The sequence below is a fragment of the Ascaphus truei genome, chromosome 3 (genome assembly GCF_040206685.1).
Source record: "Ascaphus truei isolate aAscTru1 chromosome 3, aAscTru1.hap1, whole genome shotgun sequence".
Taxonomy (NCBI): domain Eukaryota; kingdom Metazoa; phylum Chordata; class Amphibia; order Anura; family Ascaphidae; genus Ascaphus; species Ascaphus truei.
The window spans coordinates 355,708,990-355,731,185 of record NC_134485.1 but is presented as its reverse complement, the minus strand read 5'-3'; the positions used below and the strand labels follow the sequence as shown (position 1 = coordinate 355,731,185).

Here is a 22,196-nt window from a genome sequence, read left to right as displayed (position 1 = left end):
CTGATAAACGTCACTTGGTGCTAATAAATTTTTAAAATTTCTTGCTCTTCTGTAAATAAAACGCAGTTTACTGTTGAGATGAGACCCCAAAATGGGATCACTACAAAGGATACCCCAGTGTTTAGTAAAAACTTTCTCAATATCCCTATGCACCGAGTTAAAATCAGTAATAAAGGCCACATTAAGAGTATCATCTTGCGCCATAACTCCTGCTTTTTTAGTATTTCTCGATTCTTTCTGAATTAGCATCTCACTACGGTCCATTCTACGTACCCTCGTAAGCTCTTTTTTCAAGTAGTTCCCTTTGATAACCTCTCTCACTAAATCTAAGAGACAGTTTCTCAGCCTGTTTATTAAAAACTTCCAAGTTACTGCAATTTCGTCTAAGTCTAATATATTGACCTCCTGGTATATTGTTCTTCCATGTTTTTTTGTGGTTACTATTTGCCATCAACTGACACTCTATCTCAGAGGAATTGGTTAGGCTCTAAACCTAAGGGTAATTTTATTTGCGGCAAATGTTCTATCTGTAAGTACCAACACCCAGATAAGAGTAAATTTTATTCTAAGATTACTAATGAAGATTTTAATATTGATGATTTTATTCTATGTACGACTACACATGTTGTTTATTTATTGGAGTGTGCATGTGGTTATCAATATGTAGGTAGGACCAAGCGCAGCCTTAAGATTCGAATACAGGAACATGTCAGGAATATTAAAAATGGTTTTGAGAAACATAGCGTGTCTAGGCACTTTCTGACCCATCATAACAAAGATCCCTCTAGTCTCACGTTTAAGGGGATTCAATATATTCCCGTGAATAGGAGAGGTGGAGATAGAGTTAAAACTTTATCTGCAAAAGAGACATATTGGATACACAAATTAGACACTATGTCACCAAAAGGGTTGAATGAGGATGTAGATATTTGGGCACTATATTGATTGTGATAGCCATTTTTATCTTTCTCCCCTTTTTTATTGAATTAGTGTATTCTCATCTCCACTTTTCGTCAGTTTGTAATTTGTATTTTTATTGAGATTTTAATAATGCTGTCCGTTTTATCTCACTAATATTGTGTTTCCTTTATTTCAGAATTATTGTAATGTGGTTTTAGTCTATGTGGTTATTCCTAATGTATTTTAATTAAGTTGTTATTCCAAATTGTTATTTTAACTCCTGAGTGCTCACATTTCCCTAGTCATTTTGACTTGTACACAGCCCAGAGGTTTGATTAATTAATTAATAATTGGTTGACCAACGGGATGAGTCTAAGAGGTATATATGGCCCTCTGGGAAATGTCAACAATATTCCCTGAAGAAGTAGGTTGTACTACGAAACGCGTTGGAAGATTAAGTGTTTATGGTCTGTGTGCCTTGCATCAGATTTATTAGTCCTTTGTGAGTTTCTTGCATTGCTATTGTATCCACCATAGTGCTTACTGGGTGGTACTTCCGGGTCTGTGTTAGACTGCGCATACACTCCGGCCGACGGATCTGGAGTCGCGGACACTGTGACGTCATCTCGTGGCGTCCCGCAGGGAAGCGGCGGTGTGTTGCGCTGTAGCTTAGCCTGCAGCTAACAGACTTTCCTCCCGGTGTGACGACTTGGAGAAGGACACCTTAACGACTTTACCAGCTATTCTGGACGTTTGCCGAAATCCCTGAGGGACCCTCTGACGGCTACGATCGAGGCAGGAGCCCAGCTGGTCTAAAGGACTGTTCCATATGGAGAGGATGACGGCTTGAACAGGTGTTCACAGGGGAGTCCCAGAATACAGCTGTTGCTGAAAGCACCTTATGAGAGGAACAAGTGTACTACCTCCACACCAACAGTCATCGAGTGGTAACTAGTGTGTTAACACACTCACTGCCTATTATATTCTTATCTGATGTACGCAGAATTTACACATTTTTTATTCAATACATTTATGTAATACATATTTCACTATTTGCGTTGTGCGCTGTTTTTTGTTTCCATATCCGGATGTATGCAATCCTCGACGATCAAAGTAACAGATCATTAGCGAAGACGGAATTCCTCAACTTATTCAACTCTCAAGACAATGCCTCACCCTACACCCTCAGAACCTGTGCAGGGTCAACTGAGACAACAGGGAGAAGAGCAAGTCCGTAAACAGCGTAACGGACCCCACAACGCACCATACGCCCAAAGACTTGACCTATGATGGGTGATAGTGGGCAACGTGTGCACCGACATAGGGCACGGACCAGACTATGTTGACGCCCGCAGAACGGTGATAACAGAATGTGGACACACATTCCTCTCTGAACCATGACTTGGCCATCTCCAAGTGACAGGAGGGCCAAGTGAAGAGAAGAGACAAGGTCATACCCCTGAGATCAACAAAAACATGCTCACATCAGGGGGATGTGACAATGGCCTAGGATGCTTAGTGGTTCAGACAACCAAGGATGACGAGTCGACTCCACTGAAGGAAGAAAGTAACCTCCCAAAGGTGATCGACAAAGGGATCGTCCAAAAGACCATAAACGATCGGACGGTCCTCCTGCGAGCAATGGCACGGCTAAGACGTACAGTTGTTCCTCTCCGCAGAATACCAAGTGGCAAAGCAGCCCGCTGCCACGGCTGGCATAGCCGCAAAAGATTGTGCCCTGCAGGTGAAGCCAAAATGGCAAAAAGGCTGTCCTCTCACACGTCAAAAAAGAGACAGTTGTTATTTTCTCTGTCCCAGCAGCTAGCTGCATGTGAAAAGGCAACATTATTGTTACATGTTGCTTACACAGCCTGTGTTGGTTGCCTGCATCTCCTATTCTCCTAGCTGAGTGGGCTATTCCTACCCCCTGTCCTTGCTGACAGTATAGTCTCACTTCCCTTCTAGTGTGACCCTTGCTCCTCACTTCGCTTTCACCCTGGACTCTGAGTAACTGCTTACTATTTACCCCAGCAAGGCCTTTTTGTTTTACACTGCTTTATCCTTGATACACTGCACTTCAGACAGAGAAGCACTCTCTACCCATACTACATCTGCAAGTCCCTTTCTTCCTGTGATTTTTCCTCAATAAAACTAAGAGACAAAAGGACTTGTTTGTGCTTTGGAAGAGGGAAGGCATGAGTTAAGCTTACTGGAACTATTCATACATCATTCGTGACCCTGGTTCCAGGAAATATGGTGTTGCTGAAAACGTAAACGTTTTACTCAGATTTAAACTGGAACATTAACCACGAAATTCAATATATAAAAAGCATTCATATTTTATTAAGTATCTGTAAAAAAAAGTCCCTGTTTTTACTAATCAGTTTATTTATAATTTATATACTGAAATCCTTGATCGTGCTTCAGAAACTGGTAACGTGAGAGGTGACTTTCTGAAGTTCTGCTTAATCCAAGGGATTGGTAACTCTCCCAATAAAGAGTACAGAACCTGTTAAAATGAAAAACAAATGTTAGAAATTGTTCAGAACCTTTTTCGACGTGTTAATGTGCTAATTAAGTCTCAAATCTTTTAGGAAATATGATTCATTTCAAATGGTCATTGTCCTTTTGGGTTGTTAAAGTGCAATAGTACTGGTTTGAGCAATACCACACAAACTCCCTCTGAAGTCAATAGCTGTACAGCAAATAGAATATTGCTAAAAAAAAAAAAAAAAAAAAAAAAAAAAAAAAAAAAATAGAAAGGCTGTTAAAGAAGCAGGCGTTTCTGGTTATATGAAATTTAAATTACATCTGCTGTAGCGCTATTGCAATCTAAATTGTATACTGATCTTATTAAACCTTGAGGCAATTGTATAATCTGTTACAAATTTTTGACCATACTTCTAAGGTACTCATTTGCAAATAACAAAAGCCCAAAGCTACATCCAATATGACCAAAATATACAGTGAAATACCTATATACAGGCAGTCCTTGGTTATCCGACACAGTGTTACTCAAAATGGCGCTGGATAGCGAAACATAAAGCGAAACACGTTTTCCCATAGGAATACTGTTTAAATGAAAGGTTCCGTTCCTGAAGGCATTTTTAATGCTAAAATACACAAAATATTTTACGCAGACAATACGATATGCAGCACACACATACATTATATAGTGCAAATATTGTAATATATACACATAAACCACTTTGCAAAGCGTCGTAAGAGCATTGGATAAGCCGTTTTGGCGTTGTAAAAATTAACATAGGTATGCGTTGGATAAGCCATTTGTTGTAAAACGAGGACTGCCTGTATATCTTGGGAAAAGGGTCATTTGTTAAGCCCTTTGGCCAAAGCATTCTAAGCCTGCAAGCCACTTCAAGGCATGACCAAATATTGCAGGTCCTAACACTAACTGATTCAAATTTTTATTTATCTCTAGAGTTAGAGGACGAATTATCGCATTGGATCTGTCAACCAGCTGCATTTCAAAGAACGAACTGCTTAGGGCTTCTCTATTTTTTGTTACATACATATAGCCATGCCCAGTAGCACTCCAATTGACGTGTATATGTGTGTAGATATGTATGTATATATGTATAATTCTGTGGTAATTTTTTTTTTTTTTGGGGGGGGGGTTTAGAGCTTGCTGGATGTATGTTTATTAACTTTGTCCAGCTGTTTCGAAGGTTAATGGAAAAAAGTTTGCGCTCCCCTGAAATAGATGATCCCCCTTTCCTGCCAAGAACAGCAACCCCCTTTCTGTGGAATAGGATTGAAGAACCAGCATTCCCTTATCTTTGCTAATTGTATGTGCTGCTATCTCGGTTTCCAATGAAAACTAACAAACCATATTTATTAAAGATCAACCTAAGAGCACAATGGCACTGATTTTTAAAGAAAAGCATATACAACCATTTCAGCAACTGATTGTTACATCTCTTAAAATATTTGCAGCAATGCTGTTCGAGATAGCACTCGACTCCCAAGAATAGGCATGGGATGTTTTGTAAAATGTATATACTCCAATGGGCACAAGCAGGAGACTTGTTAAAAATGTATTAATCAGTTTTGCACATTTCCGCACCCACAAGCCTTTATGAAGACTATCATAATTGATAAAGGCCCGTGTGGGGGCCACAACGTTGAAAATGTATTAATAAATCACACTTTTGCCCAAGTCCTGCTTGTGCCTTTTTCCCCCAATATCAGAATTTATTACACCTGTTAATGTAATTTAATCTGAGCTACATTCCTGTTGCACAAGTAAATAGATTATCGGTTCACAAATGTGATTGCAGTAACGGTGACAACAGGATATTTTAAAATGAATAAATATTCTGTAATACTTGTACCTGAGCTTGCTTGTCTTAAGAAAAAGAAGAATGGTCTGTCTGCTTTAAATACAGGCATGCGGGATCTTTTCAGTAATACCATGGCTGTAGAAAACAACATATTTATTTAAAAAAAAGTTATTTTCTGGTGGTGCAGAGGGTTTGGCACAGAGTATTGAAATATTGTGTTCCATCTACCATGGAAGGGGTTAGACTTGTCTTGTCACTCTGTTGAAGGGTATGCAGATATAGCCAGACTTGCTGTCCTCCGCTTTGCTCACGAACGAACAAGTCGGTGGCGCTGGGGACTATCTGCCGCGTGGGGTCCATTCTTCTGAATGGGACCTCTCTGCAGTGTTAATCCAGCAGTGGCGTGTGCTTGCGGCAACGAAGGCAGTAAGTCTTACTGCATCGGCATGGATTTTCATGCGTTATTTGCATGTATGGAATGTTACTATTCTCCTTTTTCTGCCTTTCTGTATTACTGAACTTCTCATATAGTAACAGACATAGAAGCTGGCAACAGTTGGTTGTCTTTAAATGTTTTATGAGCATATCCATGGCATTGGGCACCAAAAGGGTTACATCCTATTTCCAGCTGTGATGGGAAAGATTAAAGACTTGCACCTGTAGGAGACCTTGTATACTAACACACCTTCCTCACAGGTAGTCTTGTCTGTCCTACCAAGTTGAAGTTGTTGTTTTTTTTTAAGTGGATTTCTTTTTGGTATTTACCTGACTGCTTACAGACCTCCCAGAGGAAGTTGCACACCAGCTCGCTTCCTCTGAAGCCCCTGCGATCCGCATCCCACAGGGTTGCCAGTTACGGGAGCTCCCAGTAGAAGCTATGCAGCACAATAACCGCAGCTACTTTTTATCTTCTGCATTTTATCTTGGCGGCGCTCATGCGTATGTCACAGGTGCCTGGAATACCTCAGAGAGCAAGGTGCGGCTTTATCCCCCACTGCTCTGCTTGAGGATGTGCAGGAGAGCTCAGACAGCACTCCAGTGCCCAGTGGAAAGGACTTGCACTAAGCATTGGACCATGGAGGCTGCCTCATCCAAAGCTTCTGTCATTAAAATACAAAGGTAAGCGCCAGGAGCTAGTGCAGACATTTGTTTCTTAAATCCATGGAATACTAAGAATCCCAATGTTTTGGTCCCCAGAGGGATATATATATTTTTAATATTTTTGCTAGCTACTGTATTAATAGTGTGATTAAATAGTTTCTGTCTGCCTTATAGTCTGCACGCTTCCCCTCTTAATGTACATAGAGCTTCACAGTAGTAATACACGTGACAATCATATAAATAACAAATACAAATAACAGAATATGGAAATAGGTGCTTCAGACATAAAAGTAAAATTTCGGAAGAGGCGTCCCTACTCCCACGAGCTTACAATCTAAGTGGTAGGTAGGAAGAACGTACAGAGACTGTGGAAGGGCATTCTGGTAAGTGCGTCTGCAGGGGGCCAAGCTTTATGTATCATGCGTATAGTATTAGCCACGGTGCTACTCATGCTTCTTTTAAGAAAGTGGGTCTTAAAAGTGGATTGAGGGGAAGGGCATTCCAGAGGTGTAGGGCAGTCTGAACAAGGTTTTTAGGCAGGAGAGGGCTTTAGATACAAAGGGGGTAGAGAGAAGACATCCTTGAGCAGAACGCTGGAGTCCGCGTGGTATATAAGTATCCCCATCCATAGGCAATACAATGTTATCCTTGCACTTTACACACACCATTCAGTCACTTACTATCTTTCACTGTGTATACTTTTCCAAGTCTTATTCACTAATTGATTATGTGACTAGGATATAGATATATAATCACATTTATATTTGGCGTGTTCGCGCGTTCATTTAGTGTATGAAGGGAGACTTCTCTAATCATTGAGATGTCCTCGATATGGAACAGAAGAAAAGGACCTGAGGATACACTCATACGAGTCTGGATAGATCAATGGATTCATGCTCGGAGGATCAATTTAGGTCTATGGACCATCATTAGATGAAGGAATGATAGCCAAAGAGCCATCTACTTTTGATATGTGTAGGCCCTCTCATTAAAGCAGTCTGGGAAGTCTTGGAAATTGAGGATTCAATTCCTCACACAAGCGAAAAATCGAATGTTCAGAAACACTCTAATTAAACCTAGAACCTTTCTAGTCCATGTCGTTAAATAAATGTATTGGATTGAAATGGTCTTAACCAGACAAGAAGGCTCGAACATCAAGAAAAATTTCCCAAGATGTACCTCTTTTAAGAAAAGCATGTGGTATCCTAGGATTATCCGCCCAAGGTAGATGAAGCGATCTCCAGATTTGCCAGGAAGACTACTTTTGCCAGTCAATGATGCGACTTCCTTTTAGGATCCCATGAATAGATAGAGTTCTCATAGGAAATCGTTTATGCTGAGGAGCATCTTGCAGACAAGCAATAGCCATAACGTCAGTCTCCAGAGCTATGACATTATGGGTTTCTAATGTAGAAGAGGCACTCAAGATAGGAGTAAAGAGATCTTCCATAATCGGTGACTTTCAGAAATCAAGCTAGCAACCGAGTTTCTCTGAGGCATCCTTAGACTCCGTGAGATCCATCAGGTCCATGGCTTTGTTGGTGACCGCTAGACAGGCTGTCTTGCTTCGTCCATGAATTGCGGATTCAGTATCCAAGAACAAGTTTGTGTGAGATGGGTGGATTCCAGTCGGCTTCGGTCTGAGGCAGAATTCACCAATTCCATATTGTCCACAAAGGTTTTTTTTTGGAATTCAAGACGGTACGCAGAAGTAATTTTTTTACGTCAAGATTTACGAAGAACAATGAGGCCACCCCCGCCTTAAAACAAAGTGTATGCAGGTTAACAGACGAGGCAATAGAACCAGTTCCCTTGCATCAAAGATTTCAAGGGTTCTACTCAGTCCTCTTTCTTGTGCAAAAAAAAGAACTGATCATTCAGAGTGGTATTAGATCTTAAAAGGATCAACACATTTCTTGAAGTCAAAAAAAAAATTGTCATTATGCTCCATCATAGTGACCGTAGATTACAAATGTTAGATTTCTGTAGACCAAGAACTCCTATTTTCATGTCCCAATAGCCATTACTCATAAAAATGTATCTAAGGTTTGCAATAGGCCAAGCCCATTATCAATTTTCTGTTCCATTTGGTATTGCAACCTCTTCAAGAACCTTCGCGAAGGTCTTCATAATTGCAGAACTAAGGAAGGATTAGATTCAAATATTCCATTATCTTGATCTCATACATAGAGAGAATTCTCACAGGAGCACTCTTCCTCCACTAGAATGAAATAATAAATTAATAAATTTTATTGTATATTGAAAGGAAATAAAGAGGTAAAACCTTTAGGTGCTGAGCACTACTGCCCTTGGTGCTATACCTAAAGTAATCGGAACAGTGTCTCATGTGAATACTGTCATGAAGTGTGACAGAATGTTAGTAATGATATACTATACATGTGATAATTCCCACTCAGTCCAAAACAAAAACATCTCCTCCAGTAAGGCTCCCACTTGATGTAATTAGGAGTACTGTACTAGGCTACTAGAGTAATTATAACCATCTCCTTAATGCCAGGGTGGCCCAACCCAGTAATATGGGTATGAACTCACTGTCTACTGGTGGTTACACATACTAGCGTACACCCTGACACAAACCCCCCACTCAAAGAATAGATTGTAAGAAGGGAGAGGGTGGGGGCAGATGGATACGCCTAGTGGGGAGGAGAACCCAAAAACTGGCAGAGGGACACTGGGTTCAGTGGAGATTTGATAATCTCACTTGGCCTGCAGTATGAGGTGCTATATAAGGTGTCAGATGGATGCCTTGTTGAAGCTAATAACACACATACACACACACACACACACACACACACACACACACACACACACACCCCTCTGCTGGCACTCTGTTGATTGGTGAGCCACCTGAGTAAACCATGCAATGAAGCCAAACCACTAATGCTAGTTCCTAGCTAGTGGCTGCTTCCTGGGGCCCACAACTGTTAAGCTAGCCCTCTCTGCCTTGAGACAGAATTACTACTGTAGACACAAGTGTGTGGGAACTCAAACACTGCAGCCTCGCGCTGCGGTCGCACCTATGACATCACGCGTTGCGTCACAAACACCCGACGCACGTTTCATCTCTTTGGAGACTTCGTCTGGGGTGGGCGGGCATTCAGTCCCCTGCTCCCTTCATACCCAAAAGGCTGCCCTGATTGGACACTTAATCATCCAATCAGACGGCTAATCACTGCCAGTAGGCGGGGAACGGGGCGGGGCTAATGTCCATGCTACACAACAGTAAAAATCAGCCCCTGGTAAAGCATCCAGTGCTGATTTTTAAAAGGTAAAGCCCCCTAGTTATTTACAATTGAATGGGAGAATTAGGTACCAAATAAAGCATTTACAACTACTGAAACTGCCACACACACCTCAAATGGAATAGGTGGTAAATGCTGCCAGCATACCTTGGGGATTAGTACCCCCAAACAGTACAGCAGAGTTATGTGTGCATAGTTGATGAAGTATTAATCTATTCACATATAAATTGTGTTGTAGGATAACAAAAATACCAGACCCTGTAGTGAAACCATGGAAGCATGACATCCTCTTGCATGAGAGAGGAGGGTATGGCATTTAGAATTGATGTCTAATTTAAATAAATGCTATGTACCCATACCCTTCATTGAGACCATGTGGTACCTGAGTACCTAAGAGATAGATCCATCTTGCTTCAGATCTTAGTAACAGGGTATCCAAATCTCCACGTCTGGCCCCTAGTGTGATGTGATCAATTCCTTGGAATGACATTGCTGACGTGTCACTATTGTGAAACCTGGTGACATGTCTTGCAACCGGCTTATCAACTTCATTTCTGATAGTGCCTACATGTTCTAAGACACGTCGTCTTAGTTGCCTTGAAGTCTTGCCGATATATTTCTTTCCACATATGCACGTCGCCAGATATACCACCCCACTGGTTTTACAGTTTATGAATTTTAGAATATTGAACTTTTTGGTTTTGTTCCAGTTCCAAAATTCTTTTGATGGATTCATAAACTGACACCCTTTACAGGACCCTTTACAGGAACAAAACCAAAAAGTTCAATATTCTAAAATGCGTAAACTGATAAACCAGTGGGGTGGTGTATCTGGCGACGTGCATATGTGGAAAGAAATATGTCAGGAAGACTATTTGCTCTAACCCAATTCTCAGCACCCCTTCATTAACATAATACTATTTAGCATCATTATTGGTTGTGCGGCCTCCAAACCCCCCCTTTGTTTCATTATCTTGATCTCTTCATAAAATCTCAAGACCGATCTTCATCACCTCACAAGAGTACTGGAATTTGTAGAGAGCCTCAGATGCGTAATAAATAGAAGCAAACGTCACTTTCTTCCCTCCCTAAACCGAAGGTTCTTAGGGGTTCAAATCCAGATTTCAAAAGGAATATTCGGTCTTCCAAAAGACGGAGCCTGATAGTCACTGTTTTTGATGGTCTTTATTTTGTCTATCTGTAGGCTCTGCACTGTATGACGCTGATCAGCACTCTTCTACCATACAAGTCGTCATGTGGGCGAGATGGCACATGCGTTTGTTCCTGTTTTACATTTAATTTGACAATAGGACAAAAAGAAAAGCGACCCACTTCAGGGATTATTTTATCTGTTGCGACAGGTGAATTTTTTTTCTATCTGGTGGGAGCAAGAGGAAAATTTAAAGCGTGGTCACCCTGCGAGACCCAGAAGGGATCGTGCTGACCACCAACACCGGCTGGGGAACCTAACTTGGCTGTCTATCAGCCCAAGGAAAATGGGCAGTAATGAGTTAAGACCTTACCACAAATATTTTAGAAATGAGCAGTGATGCAAGTGGTAATCTTTTTGTCTAAAACATATCAAAGTGTAAATCTTAAAGGTCAGAACAGGCAATCTCACCACAGTAACATTTCTAAGAAAATAAAGGGAACAAGCTCTCGCTAGAAAATATTTCCCCTATATTCACGCGGTCACATCTGCTAGAAGAATTGGCAAGCTGCAAGCTCTGTCACTAAAATAAAATTTTCCAGTATTCCATCAGGACAAAGTAGTACTATGACCAGTGTCCTTTTTTGTTTTAATTTAAATCAGGAAATATTACCTTCATTCTACCCGAATCCGGCAAATCATGTAGAGCAACTTCTGCATTCCTTAGATATTGTAAGATGTCTTAAGATATACCTCACCATAGCAAAACAGTTCAGGAGTTCAAAAAGTCTCTTCGTTCTCCTTTCATGAAAAAGAAAGGGACCAACTGCCTCAAACCCTGTTCCATCACTGTATTGTTTCATGCATTAAGAAGATTGTACAGGGCAGGCAGCCTCCAGAAGGTTTAAGGGCTCATTCCACCAGATCTATGGCTACATCCACGGAAGCAAAGGCTCCAGATTCTCCTTTGGAGCTATGCAGGGCAGCACTATGGATATCTGTAAGTACTTTTATTAAGTTTAATTATTTAGATGTACAGCATTCAGCAGACACATGCTTTGGCCGTATAGTACTTCAGGCTGTTCATACAAAAAAATTACACTTATGCAATATCAATCTGTTGTATGACTTAAGTTTATCCATCCTATTTGGTACTGCTTGGGCATTTCCCTTTGATGCCCACTGCCATGGATATGCTGAAGAAAATAGAAAATGGTTTCACAATCTTACCGTAATCCTCGTTTTCCTGAGTAATGATCCATATCGGTGAGCACCAAACTCCCGGCCCTAACATTAGGGAGGTATTACGACTAAATACGTAAGATATACATTAAGAACTACAAGACTACCTGGGAGGGTGTCTTTATATAGGATCTCCTACAAGTACAAGTCTTGAATCTGTCCTATCTTAGCTAGAAGGTGGGACTTAATCATTTGGTGCTCACTGCCATGGAGCATTACTGGGGGGGGGGGGGGGGAAAGAGTAGTACAGTAAGATTGTGAAACAATTTTCTATTTTCCTAATCTCTTATGTTAAACTATTCTGAGCCATCAAAACCATAGTGTTCACTTCTATTTGAGGAGTGATGAAATCATTAATCTTTGCCGTGGGTTTAGCACAGTGTCTCAAATTCAAAACTTTCTGTGAGCTTAAAGCTGCAGACCAAGCAATATCCTACATGTTGTTTATAAATCTGTTCTGTGCTATGAGAAAATACTTGTAGCATTTAAAAAATATATATATTTTTATTTTATTCAACTCTTAAAGATGCAGATCAAGCAATATCCTACATATATATATTTTTTTTAAACAACTCTAAATGACGTTTTTAACGTATTATAATGTAACAAGCATTTTTTGGTTCTATAGCAACTGTTTACAAAGTCGCACCCCGTTCCTCTTCGGAAACAGACTCTGGCACACCCCTTTTTGAGCCCTGCCATCTCTCTAGCAATGCACCAATTGTATGTACTGACTGCCTGGTCACATGATCTTCCCCACAGAACTTTGCATCCTTGGTCCTCTTCTGCTGCACTGACAGCCATTTAGTGAACCCCTGAGCCAAATCTTCGTCGATCGACAACTTAGCTAATTGCTTATTATTGTATGGATTGTATTTATGCGCATAATAAAGGGAAAAAATAAAAAAATGGCAGCTTGACTTGCGGTGCTTCAGATACTTACTTTTCTATAGTGTTTGTTCTATTTACAATATTGTCTACGCAATCCTCAATACTGATATTTTAGTAAGAACCATATTAAAGTTGCAATTCAAGCTGCTGGTTTAAAAAAAAAAATTCCATTCAATATGTGCATCAATACAATCTACACACTGACAAGTGATTAGCTAAGTTGCCGATCAATCCGTTCTCCTATAATTGATCACTGAAAATTCGGCTCGGGGGTTGCAGAGGCCCCGTGTTCTTCCCCAAGGCATTTAAATTAAATGCTGGAGGATCACATGAGGCCTCTGCAACTATCCTTACCTTGTTTTCAGCGACACATCACCATGGCAAAGCAACTAGGTCACATGACCACGCGGTGCCATTTGACGCAGAGGGGGGGGGGCGTAAGTAGGGAGGGTGGCAAGCAGGGGGCCGCAGCGGGGAAAGATTGTGCACCCCTGCTTTAATTCACTGTTAGGGCTGCAGAAGACTACCCAAGATGCAAAGTTCTGTGTGGAAGATCATGTGACCAGGCAGGCACTAGATAAAATTGGTGCACTGCTAGAGAGAGGGCTGGCCTCAAGAGCCAGAGCCTGTCTCGAAAGAGAATGTGACTTTGTAAATTGTTGCTATAGAAAAAATGCTTGTTTCATCAGAATACATTAATATATATATATTTATATATTATAAAGGCAATAAGTACATTCTCATAGTACAGAATTGATTTATTTAAAAAAAATGTAGGATATTGCTTGAACTGCAGTTTTAAAGGCGATAGTTATCAAATTGCATTAACTGCTGAAGAAAAATCTACACAATAAATGTAATCCTCTATATGTCATGCTCAATGTGCCTTAATTCTAAAGAGCACGTGTCTGTGTGACATTTCTCCAACTTTGGGTTGTCATAATTGAAACTACGATTAGGGTACTATCGCATGAAAACCCATTGACGTCAATTAAAGTTTACAAGCGATATTCCCCCAGATTGGTATGATCCCACTTAAATGTACAGTATAATCTGTTGTCCTCAATGTCATTTGGATGTCAAACATGATGGTTTTGTGATATAAACTCCAAACAATGAGGTGCTGGATTTGGGCCAGGTTTCAAGATTTCTCGAACCTACTTTATCTTAGTCTTAATTCTTAATTCTCACGAAGACCACTTGCTTAGCTATGTATTGCCCTGAAAACCTAACCTGTTGATAGCCCCCCTGTTCTAACAGTGTTTTGGATTAATTTCACCATGCAGTCTCCATTTAATATATCCATATTATATTTGTTGATATGTTTCAATGGATGTTAAGTATGACTTTGCCAGAATACAGATCCCTGTAATTCAACATTACAGAATTACTGCATTTTTGGCAATCACATTTACCATGTGAGTTGGAAAACAGTGATATTGCTAACATGAGTGCACACTTCCCAATGCACAGGTGGTATATAAATAATCGGGTCACATTAAATGTGGAATAATTGAAAGGTGCTATGTTTAAATAATAAAGGCAACTGCCAAAGCTCGTGTAGGCTGGGTCCTCCTGTGTTGCCCCCTTACCTCTGGCTGTGACAGACAGCGGAGGCTGGCGGGAGCATGGGAAGTGGTACAGAGGCGGGTTGCCGGTAGTACAGGAAGGGTGTCTGAGTCGCTGGCGGCTCCCGTAGCAGGGTGCTGCCATCTTGCGCGCAGCCGCAGTGGAGTTGCGTATGTGCAGGATCAGCAGCACTGCACCAGACATTATAGAGGATCGCGGTTGCGCAGATAGGCAAGTCCCTGGTAGCGGTGGCTATTACGTGAAGGACTCTGCGGGGACTGCAAGCCCCAACATGCTTAGGGGCTGCAGCAGCACATGAGCAGGCTTAGCCAATAGGGCTGTCAGGATCCCCTGCAAGTATATTGATACTTTTCACGTGCTTGTAGCCGAGCCAGGAGAAAGGAGATGGTAGGGTCTGAGTGTCTGTGACATTCGGACTAGGCCAGATTCCCCCCTCGGGTCTTAGATAGGCCCCTTCCACTTAGCTTGTGGTTGCTTTAGGGAAGGCCCCTTAGGTAGCGACGCTTCCCCATTACTGTTTAGTGTCAGGGACACAGAAAAGACGCCGTACGGTGATCGCAGCCTGCGTCCTGGGACCAGACCATCTCCGTTGCAAGAGACTCTATATGGTGATATTATCCATGCCGGAATTCACCCCATGTGGAGGCGGACACCATCGCTGATGACGTCGCTGGATTGGCGGATCCCAGTTGCTAAGTCGGCCACAAAGAGTACTGGAGTACTCGGCAGGTGCCACAACTAAGTGCACCAACACTCCACGGGATAGCGCTATCTCCTACACTTTTGGGTGGGCCCTGACATTGGGGGGAAAATACATCAGGGTATTGGTGCCAAGCACCCTATTTACTTTGGGGGACACTCACTGGTGGTAACAGTTTGGGGCATTGTTATACAGTGTGGTACAGGGTACTGTGGTCTGTGTTCAGTAAAGGTTGTTGGTATATACCTGACTGTGTATTATTGTTATTATTTCTGTAAGAGGCCTATCCCACCACGCTGGGATCCCTTACAGGTGGATGTGCTGCACTGAGACGAGCCAGAATCACCACAGGCTCCCAGTGGCGGAGGCTCAGGCCTCCTGGTTGCCAACAGGTAATAGCAGCATTGGTAGTTCCTTTGCTGGTACGTGGGAACAAGGGCTACACTCGTTATGGGAATGAGACTTTTAAAGCATTATTCTGTTATGATTAATGCTTAGAATGCACTTTTTGGTAATTGGACCAGAAGCATTTTTATGCCTCAAGGTGTTTTTAGCATGTTTTAGTGTAGATCTATTTTAAAGAAAAAACTAGAAGTCACTGCCTATGCTTACACATTTACTGAGCTGTTGCTAGTCTATTTTGTCAATATAAATCTTTCCCCTTAGCTGCCTCTTGCTTTGACACTCCTATTTAAAAGGTTTGAGCAGGAGATTACTTTAGAGCAGTAATTCCCCCTCCCTTTTTTTTCTGACCATCTGAACCGGGGGGTTCCCTCGAGAGCTGAATCCATGCTATCGCTAGCTGAGCGGACCCCTTCTTCCCGAGATACCTGCCTTAGATACCAGAAAAGTTAAAGTAGAAACAAAGAGATGTCCTGATCTCTTAATGTATTGACGGTAATTTTGGATACATCTACCTGTTACTCCTGATGCTTTTGTGCCACCTTCAGTTACTTCAATCTCTGCTTTATGGATTGCTTGGGAAATGTAAAGACTGCCATGATCTGAAAATTAAAATGACAAAACTGGGGTTTGCTTCTTCAATATTATTTTTATTGGTGACCACTGTATTTTCTTTTCATTAATGTATTAGTAAAAACGAATGATCTGTATGTATCACTGATAGGAAAGTCATAGGGTGGGATGGTCTTGGCACATAATGGGTATCTCTACACCACACTTGGTGAAAGGGAAACATAGATGTTATTTATTTTTAACGACTATAAACAAAAGCAGATATGAAGTGCACACCATACATTTAGAGCAAAATATGGCTCATCAGAGGTATGTGGCTGAATACAAATAGGGGCCTTAAATGCCTATTAAAGTTACATAATTAAAATCGAAACAAAAAAGGCACCAATAAAAATAGTTTGAACCAGGAGGCATGTTGATCATATGCAGTAAAATAAACACACATGAACTAAACACATTGTGAATGACTACAATGCTAACTCCAGGTATATATTGTAAAAAAAAAAAAAAAATACAATTCTAGCAATAAAATATATGAAGTCCCCAGGCTGCAGATAAGCAATGAAATGTAAGACCGCGGTTAGAAAATTCATACATTAGCACTAATGGCTTATCTAGACTGACATTAATTGTAACAAATGATGCTAGTACCTGATATGCCTTTAAAATCTGCTTTCCTTGGGTCAAACAGATCTGAGACGCCCAGGGCTGGCAAAACCTTCTTCAGATCACTGTGGCTTTGTAGTTTGAATCTGTAGGTAAGGTTAAGCAATATACTTAGTGTATAGACCATTCTTAATCACATGGTTCTTTATTGTTGAGAGACTCGCACCAATGTATAATACACAAGGTGTATTTATAATGGGGTCCATTGAAGTCAGTCCGCAAATCAAGATTGGCTGTTGTCACTATTTTACATCCTTTGTTCTAAACACCAGTCTCTTATAGCCCATGTATTAGAAATTGGCTTAATTTGAAATAAAGTGAAAGCACACAGGCAGAATATTGTACCTTTCTCATTCATAGTTATATTTAGTCGTTTTTTTTCATATTGAAACACAACCAAGGTGCACTGTTATGCTGCTTTTTCTGAAGAGGGATAAGGAATTGGAATTATGTAGGAATGTTGCATTGCTTTCAAAGTAGTAGTGATTTGGAGCAGGTTTGCCAACTGTGCCACATATCAGGACTGTCCCAAATTTGTAAGTGTAACCCTCCCTGCCCGGCTCCCTAGGGAGGTTACATCGACATAGGTATGTTTTGGACATCTATATAGATTTACCTCGTCTCGGGTGCTGTCTGTGGTCGGCTGGATGATGGAAAAGACGGGCGCCAGGAGATTTAATACTAAAACTTCAATCTTTATTTATGTTCCAATGCTTGGGGAAAACTGCTAGTTACAAAAAGATTGACCTGGTTGTACCTTTTTTTTTTTTCTCATCCATACTGCTATCACTCTAAATACATCTCTTTCCTGGGTGTCCACTCTACACCCAGGGGAGGTACATTCACTTGTTACTGTTCTGACTTTATCTGGTGGACATTCCCCTACCCCCTTTTTTTTTTGTTTAAGCAACATCCTATTGGTCCCTTTTATGGCAGGTGCCTGCTGAGGTTCTGGCCTGTTCTGTGTACGTTACTATTAATCTTCAACCCTGTTGTAGAACTGCACCTTTCTCAGGGGTAATAAATATTGTAGTTGGGGATCCGCTTGTAGAGCTGATCCCGACATCCTGGGGTCTTCTCTGTGTTGCCCCTTGTGGCATGTCTCCATTCCTTCTCTGTGACTTGCTCTTCTCTTATGGCCATACTATGGGATCCTAACATATAGGGCACTGTCCTTGACTGAAACACAATAAAAGGGGGGCCTGATCTATACTATAACTGTAGGAACATATCTCCTACCTCTACTCCCCGAGGCTCCTCTCCTCCTGCCATGCTGAAACCTCCTCTATAGAACATTCCCTTTCCTCTTATACCCCCTGTCATAGGCTCCACCCTGTAATGACAGATGGAACTATCAGCCACAGCTGATGGGGGAGAGGGGGGATCTTTGAGAAGAAAGCCTTTAATATTAAAGTATTGAACTGTTCACCTGGGCAGGAAAACATCCATTTTGATTCTCTTCATGCTGTTGATCCATAGTGCAATGCTCCTTGATGTCAAGTTTGACTCAATGCAGGACAGCGGGGTGTTCTTATTAGTGGGACGTACCACAAACATGCTGACTGTATTCCCAAGATAAGGCAGCTCAACCACTGTAAATCTTTCCTGGGATGGAGTTTCAAACTGGCCTGTACACATTTAGTGAAGAGAAATACTGTTAATACTTAATATTTTGGAAATTTGTATTTTAAATGTAATTTTTCTTTATTATGCATTTAAATTGTATTTCTTTTTTTAATTCTCCTGCTGTTTCTATAAGTCTGCATAAGATTGGTAAACTAAATGTATCAATCTCCTTTTTCTGGGGGAGGGGGATAGATTTTGTCAAAGGGGCTGTATAAACTGAATAGTGGACTTATATACAGAGTCTATAACGCCCTATATAAAGGTTGACAAGTGTGTGGTTTTTTTTTGGTTTTTTTTACAGGAAGTTTATATATATACTTCAGAGTATGATGGTACTCCTGATAAAGCTAATCATCTCGTGTACACTTAGCGTGGTTACACCTGCATGAGTGATGATCACATCAATTGTGGCCTGGGCTGATATGAAGGTTGAAATTGAATGTATCCTCAACTGCATGTCCGAGACTGATGAATTTCATTATTTTCAAAGATTACCTTCACAGCAAGAGGCCAAGAATACACAGCGTTGCAGGGGGGTTAACTAAACTAGTTCCATAAATTAGTTTTCTCCTACTTTTAGTATATTACAAAGCTAAATATGATGTTACTTGAATGCACAAGTACAGTGGTTCCCAACCCCAGTCCTCAAGGACCAGTGCAGGTTTTAAGGATACCCCGGCTTGAGCACAGGTGGTTCAGTCACAATGATTGGGCCACCTGTGCTAATGAGAGGATTGCCTTAAAACCTGCACTGTTAGGCACGTTCTATAGTGCTGGGGCGCGTGCTACGCCGTGCGCGCGGAATTTTAGTTGGCTGACGTCAGGGAGAGGGGAGCCGACAGACAGTGGCGAAGATGAGGAAATTCATCTTTTCGCGGCGGTGTGTGTGTGTGTGTGTGTGTGTGTGTGTGTGTGTGTGTGTGTGTGTGTGTGTGTCTGCACAAGTCTAATAATTTTTTTATTTTTACTAATGTTTTTTTTTTATAATAAATAATAAATTACACATAAACACACACACACACACACCCATATACATACACATAAACACACAACACTGTTTAAACTCAACACAGTATACTCACTAAAAGCATGCGGCAGGTGCACGCGCGTTTGCATAGGCGCACGCGCGTTTGCATAGGCGCACGCGCGTTTGCATAGGCACACGCGGCCGCATGCTGTATATAACAGCCCTTAGTGGTCCTTGAGGACTGGAGTTGGGAACCACTGCACTAGTGGGTTAAATGTTTAAAATATGTTGGGACACAGCCTACCTTTACACTGCCTACATTAGGTGCATGTTATAAATGGGCATTTATGATGAAACACATAGGTTTGACCTATTGATCAAATTATGAAATCAAAGGAGTTTAAAAGATTAGCGCGATAAGATCTGAATAAAATGAATGATCTGCAGGCACTTATGTGCCTGCGAGTGGCAGTATCACTGAATTAATGCGTTGGTGTGGATAGTCACATTGGCTGTGTTGTTCTAACTGAATTATTGTGATTAGTTTCATAGTTTTGAAAGGCCTCTTATAAACAGCATTAAACACAGTACAATAATACATTGATGTGGAATTAGAGTGGATTTCAAAAAAGTATTTTTTGAAAGTATTACAAATATATGAAATACAATGTTAATTACAAAATCATGTCTCTATTTTTTTGTATGGCCTTGTTTTCTTCCAGGGTGCCTGAGGGTAGCCTTCTTTGATTTTGTAATGCCATTTCTTACTCTACAAGCACCAACATGCCTACAATGCACTGGGGCCCCTGTTGCTTCCGGGTTTTTTCTTATAGAATACCACAAATCGCTTTTCTCCACCCTTTTTTCTTCCCTCAGAAGCATTAGATGGTAGCTAGGGTTGCCAGGTGGCATCTCCAAAAATATTGGACACAATGGTTAAAGGTGTAACGTGCTCGAGAGACACATGCACTCACGTCTCTCCGCTCCATGCTGTTTCCTCCTCTCCTTGGCCCCACTCCCAGGCTCCTGACACCTCCTGCTGATTGGCTGCATTACCCAGCTGATAATCAGGACAGAGGAAGCGGCCCAGCCCCCTAGCAACAGCCCTGCTCTCTTCCTGCTCAGGGAAATCCCACGCCCCCCCAAGGAGGTCAGGTCACTATGTCCAGAGAGGTAATACTGGACACATACATGTCCAGTATTACCTCTAATATTTTACTGGATAGTGTCCAAATACAGGACAGTCTGGTTCAATACTGGACACCTGGCAACCCTAATATTGGTAGCACTTAGGGCCCCTTCACTTCCTGACTGCTGCTGTTGAAGGAACAAGAAGACTGAGGGACTCTCAATGTTCTGGAAACACTTCAATATTTCCGGGTTTTCACCCTTGGATTCATTGTGAGGCCTTTTATACAGGGCCAACATAAGATTACATTTTTTATGGATAATAAAATATTTCTACATACAGTATTTTGCCAAGAGCTTTCAACAACTCAAGGGTACATTTGAAGAAACCTACGTGGTTGTGAAAGCTCACACTTCATTTTCATCTATGAGGAACTCTCGTGAGTTCAAAAATAAAAGCTCCCCTTATTCCTAGTGATGTCACCTTATCATTTCTACGGGAGTGCTGTTGGGATGTGACCTTGGCAGAAGTAAAAGAAAATAAGTGCCTTGGTAGGCTTATCATGCCAAATGTTGTAATTAAAGCTGCAGTTCAGTCAATATCCTGCATGTTTGTTTTTTTTAATAAATCAGTTCTGTAGTAAGAAAAAATACTTTTAGCATTTTCTGTTTTTAAAAAAAACAACTTTGAAAGACCAATTTTCTTGTATTCTATTTTAACAGCCATTTGCTAAGGCACTGCCCCTTCATGTCCTGTCACAAGCCCTGGCACACCCCTTTGTCAGCCCTGCCCTCCCTCTAGCACATGTCAGTGCAGGAGTGCTCATGAATATTCATGAGCTTCCACTGCCAGTCAAGCAGATTATAAACAAATGCCAGCTTTTAATATGTCACCAAATTTCGACCTATCAATACATGGAGAACAAATTGACCTGCAGCTATACAGTTCTTTAAGTAATTAGAGATTGCACACATGAAACTATTGAAGTAAAAAAATAAATGTAAAAAAAAAAAAAAAGACTGAACTGCAGCTTTAATGCTCCTCCCTTTTGCGTTAAGAAATTTGAAAGGGTTAATGATGTAGTACTGCAGCCTTTTTGCAACATGTTATATTGAATTAAGCAATAAGGAATTATTATTATTATATTTGTACTATGGACTTTTAAGGCATCACAACCTACAGTACAAATAGACATTCCAGGACCAGCATGGCTAACAGAACTTTAAATTACAATGGTATCCACAAAAGGGTGCTAAGATTAAGCACTCCTCGGCTCTCATGTATATAACTGGGAGTAAAGACGTGCTATGGCTTAGCACCCTTTTGTGCATCTCGGCCTTAGAGTTTTCGTGTAAACTTAAAATGCTACGCAGACAATTATTAACAGTCATTTACCATAGTTTACATTGGCAGTTTGGTGCATCATCGGAACTTTAACGACCGAACCGTCCGTGCCGATGAAAGGCAGGGTCTGGGTGTCGGTGAAAGAGAACTTTGTTTTCCAGGGGCTTTTGAAGTATGTAGTGCTCACAAGTGCTATCTGTGTGAAACTTGGACCAAAAGAGTCACCAGGCACCAGGGTCTGAATCCCACCTGTGTATGCAAAACAAGGATTTTCTATCATATATTGCGAGGTACATTTACAGTTTCAGTCTGTACTAACCATAAAATGATAGATTAAACAAGAAATAT

The 22,196-nt window shown here is 41.1% G+C and overlaps 1 protein-coding gene across 2 annotated transcripts in view; it reads right to left on the bottom strand.

Annotated features, from left to right (window-relative positions):
• Window positions 1-3,235: 3,235 nt before the first annotated feature.
• SERPINE3 (serpin family E member 3) overlaps window positions 3,236-22,196 on the bottom strand; it is a 42,518-nt gene continuing 23,557 nt past the window's right edge. Inside the window, exons 4-9 of one of the 2 annotated variants that reach the window (XM_075591987.1) lie at window positions 21,900-22,097; window positions 18,212-18,410; window positions 16,768-16,868; window positions 16,059-16,145; window positions 5,256-5,339; window positions 3,236-3,409 (exon numbers count right to left, since the gene is read on the bottom strand). In XM_075591987.1, coding sequence (XP_075448102.1) covers window positions 3,366-3,409; window positions 5,256-5,339; window positions 16,059-16,145; window positions 16,768-16,868; window positions 18,212-18,410; window positions 21,900-22,097 — 713 coding nt within the window. In that variant the 3' untranslated portion in view covers window positions 3,236-3,365. The other variant, XM_075591988.1, reaches the window with a different exon arrangement.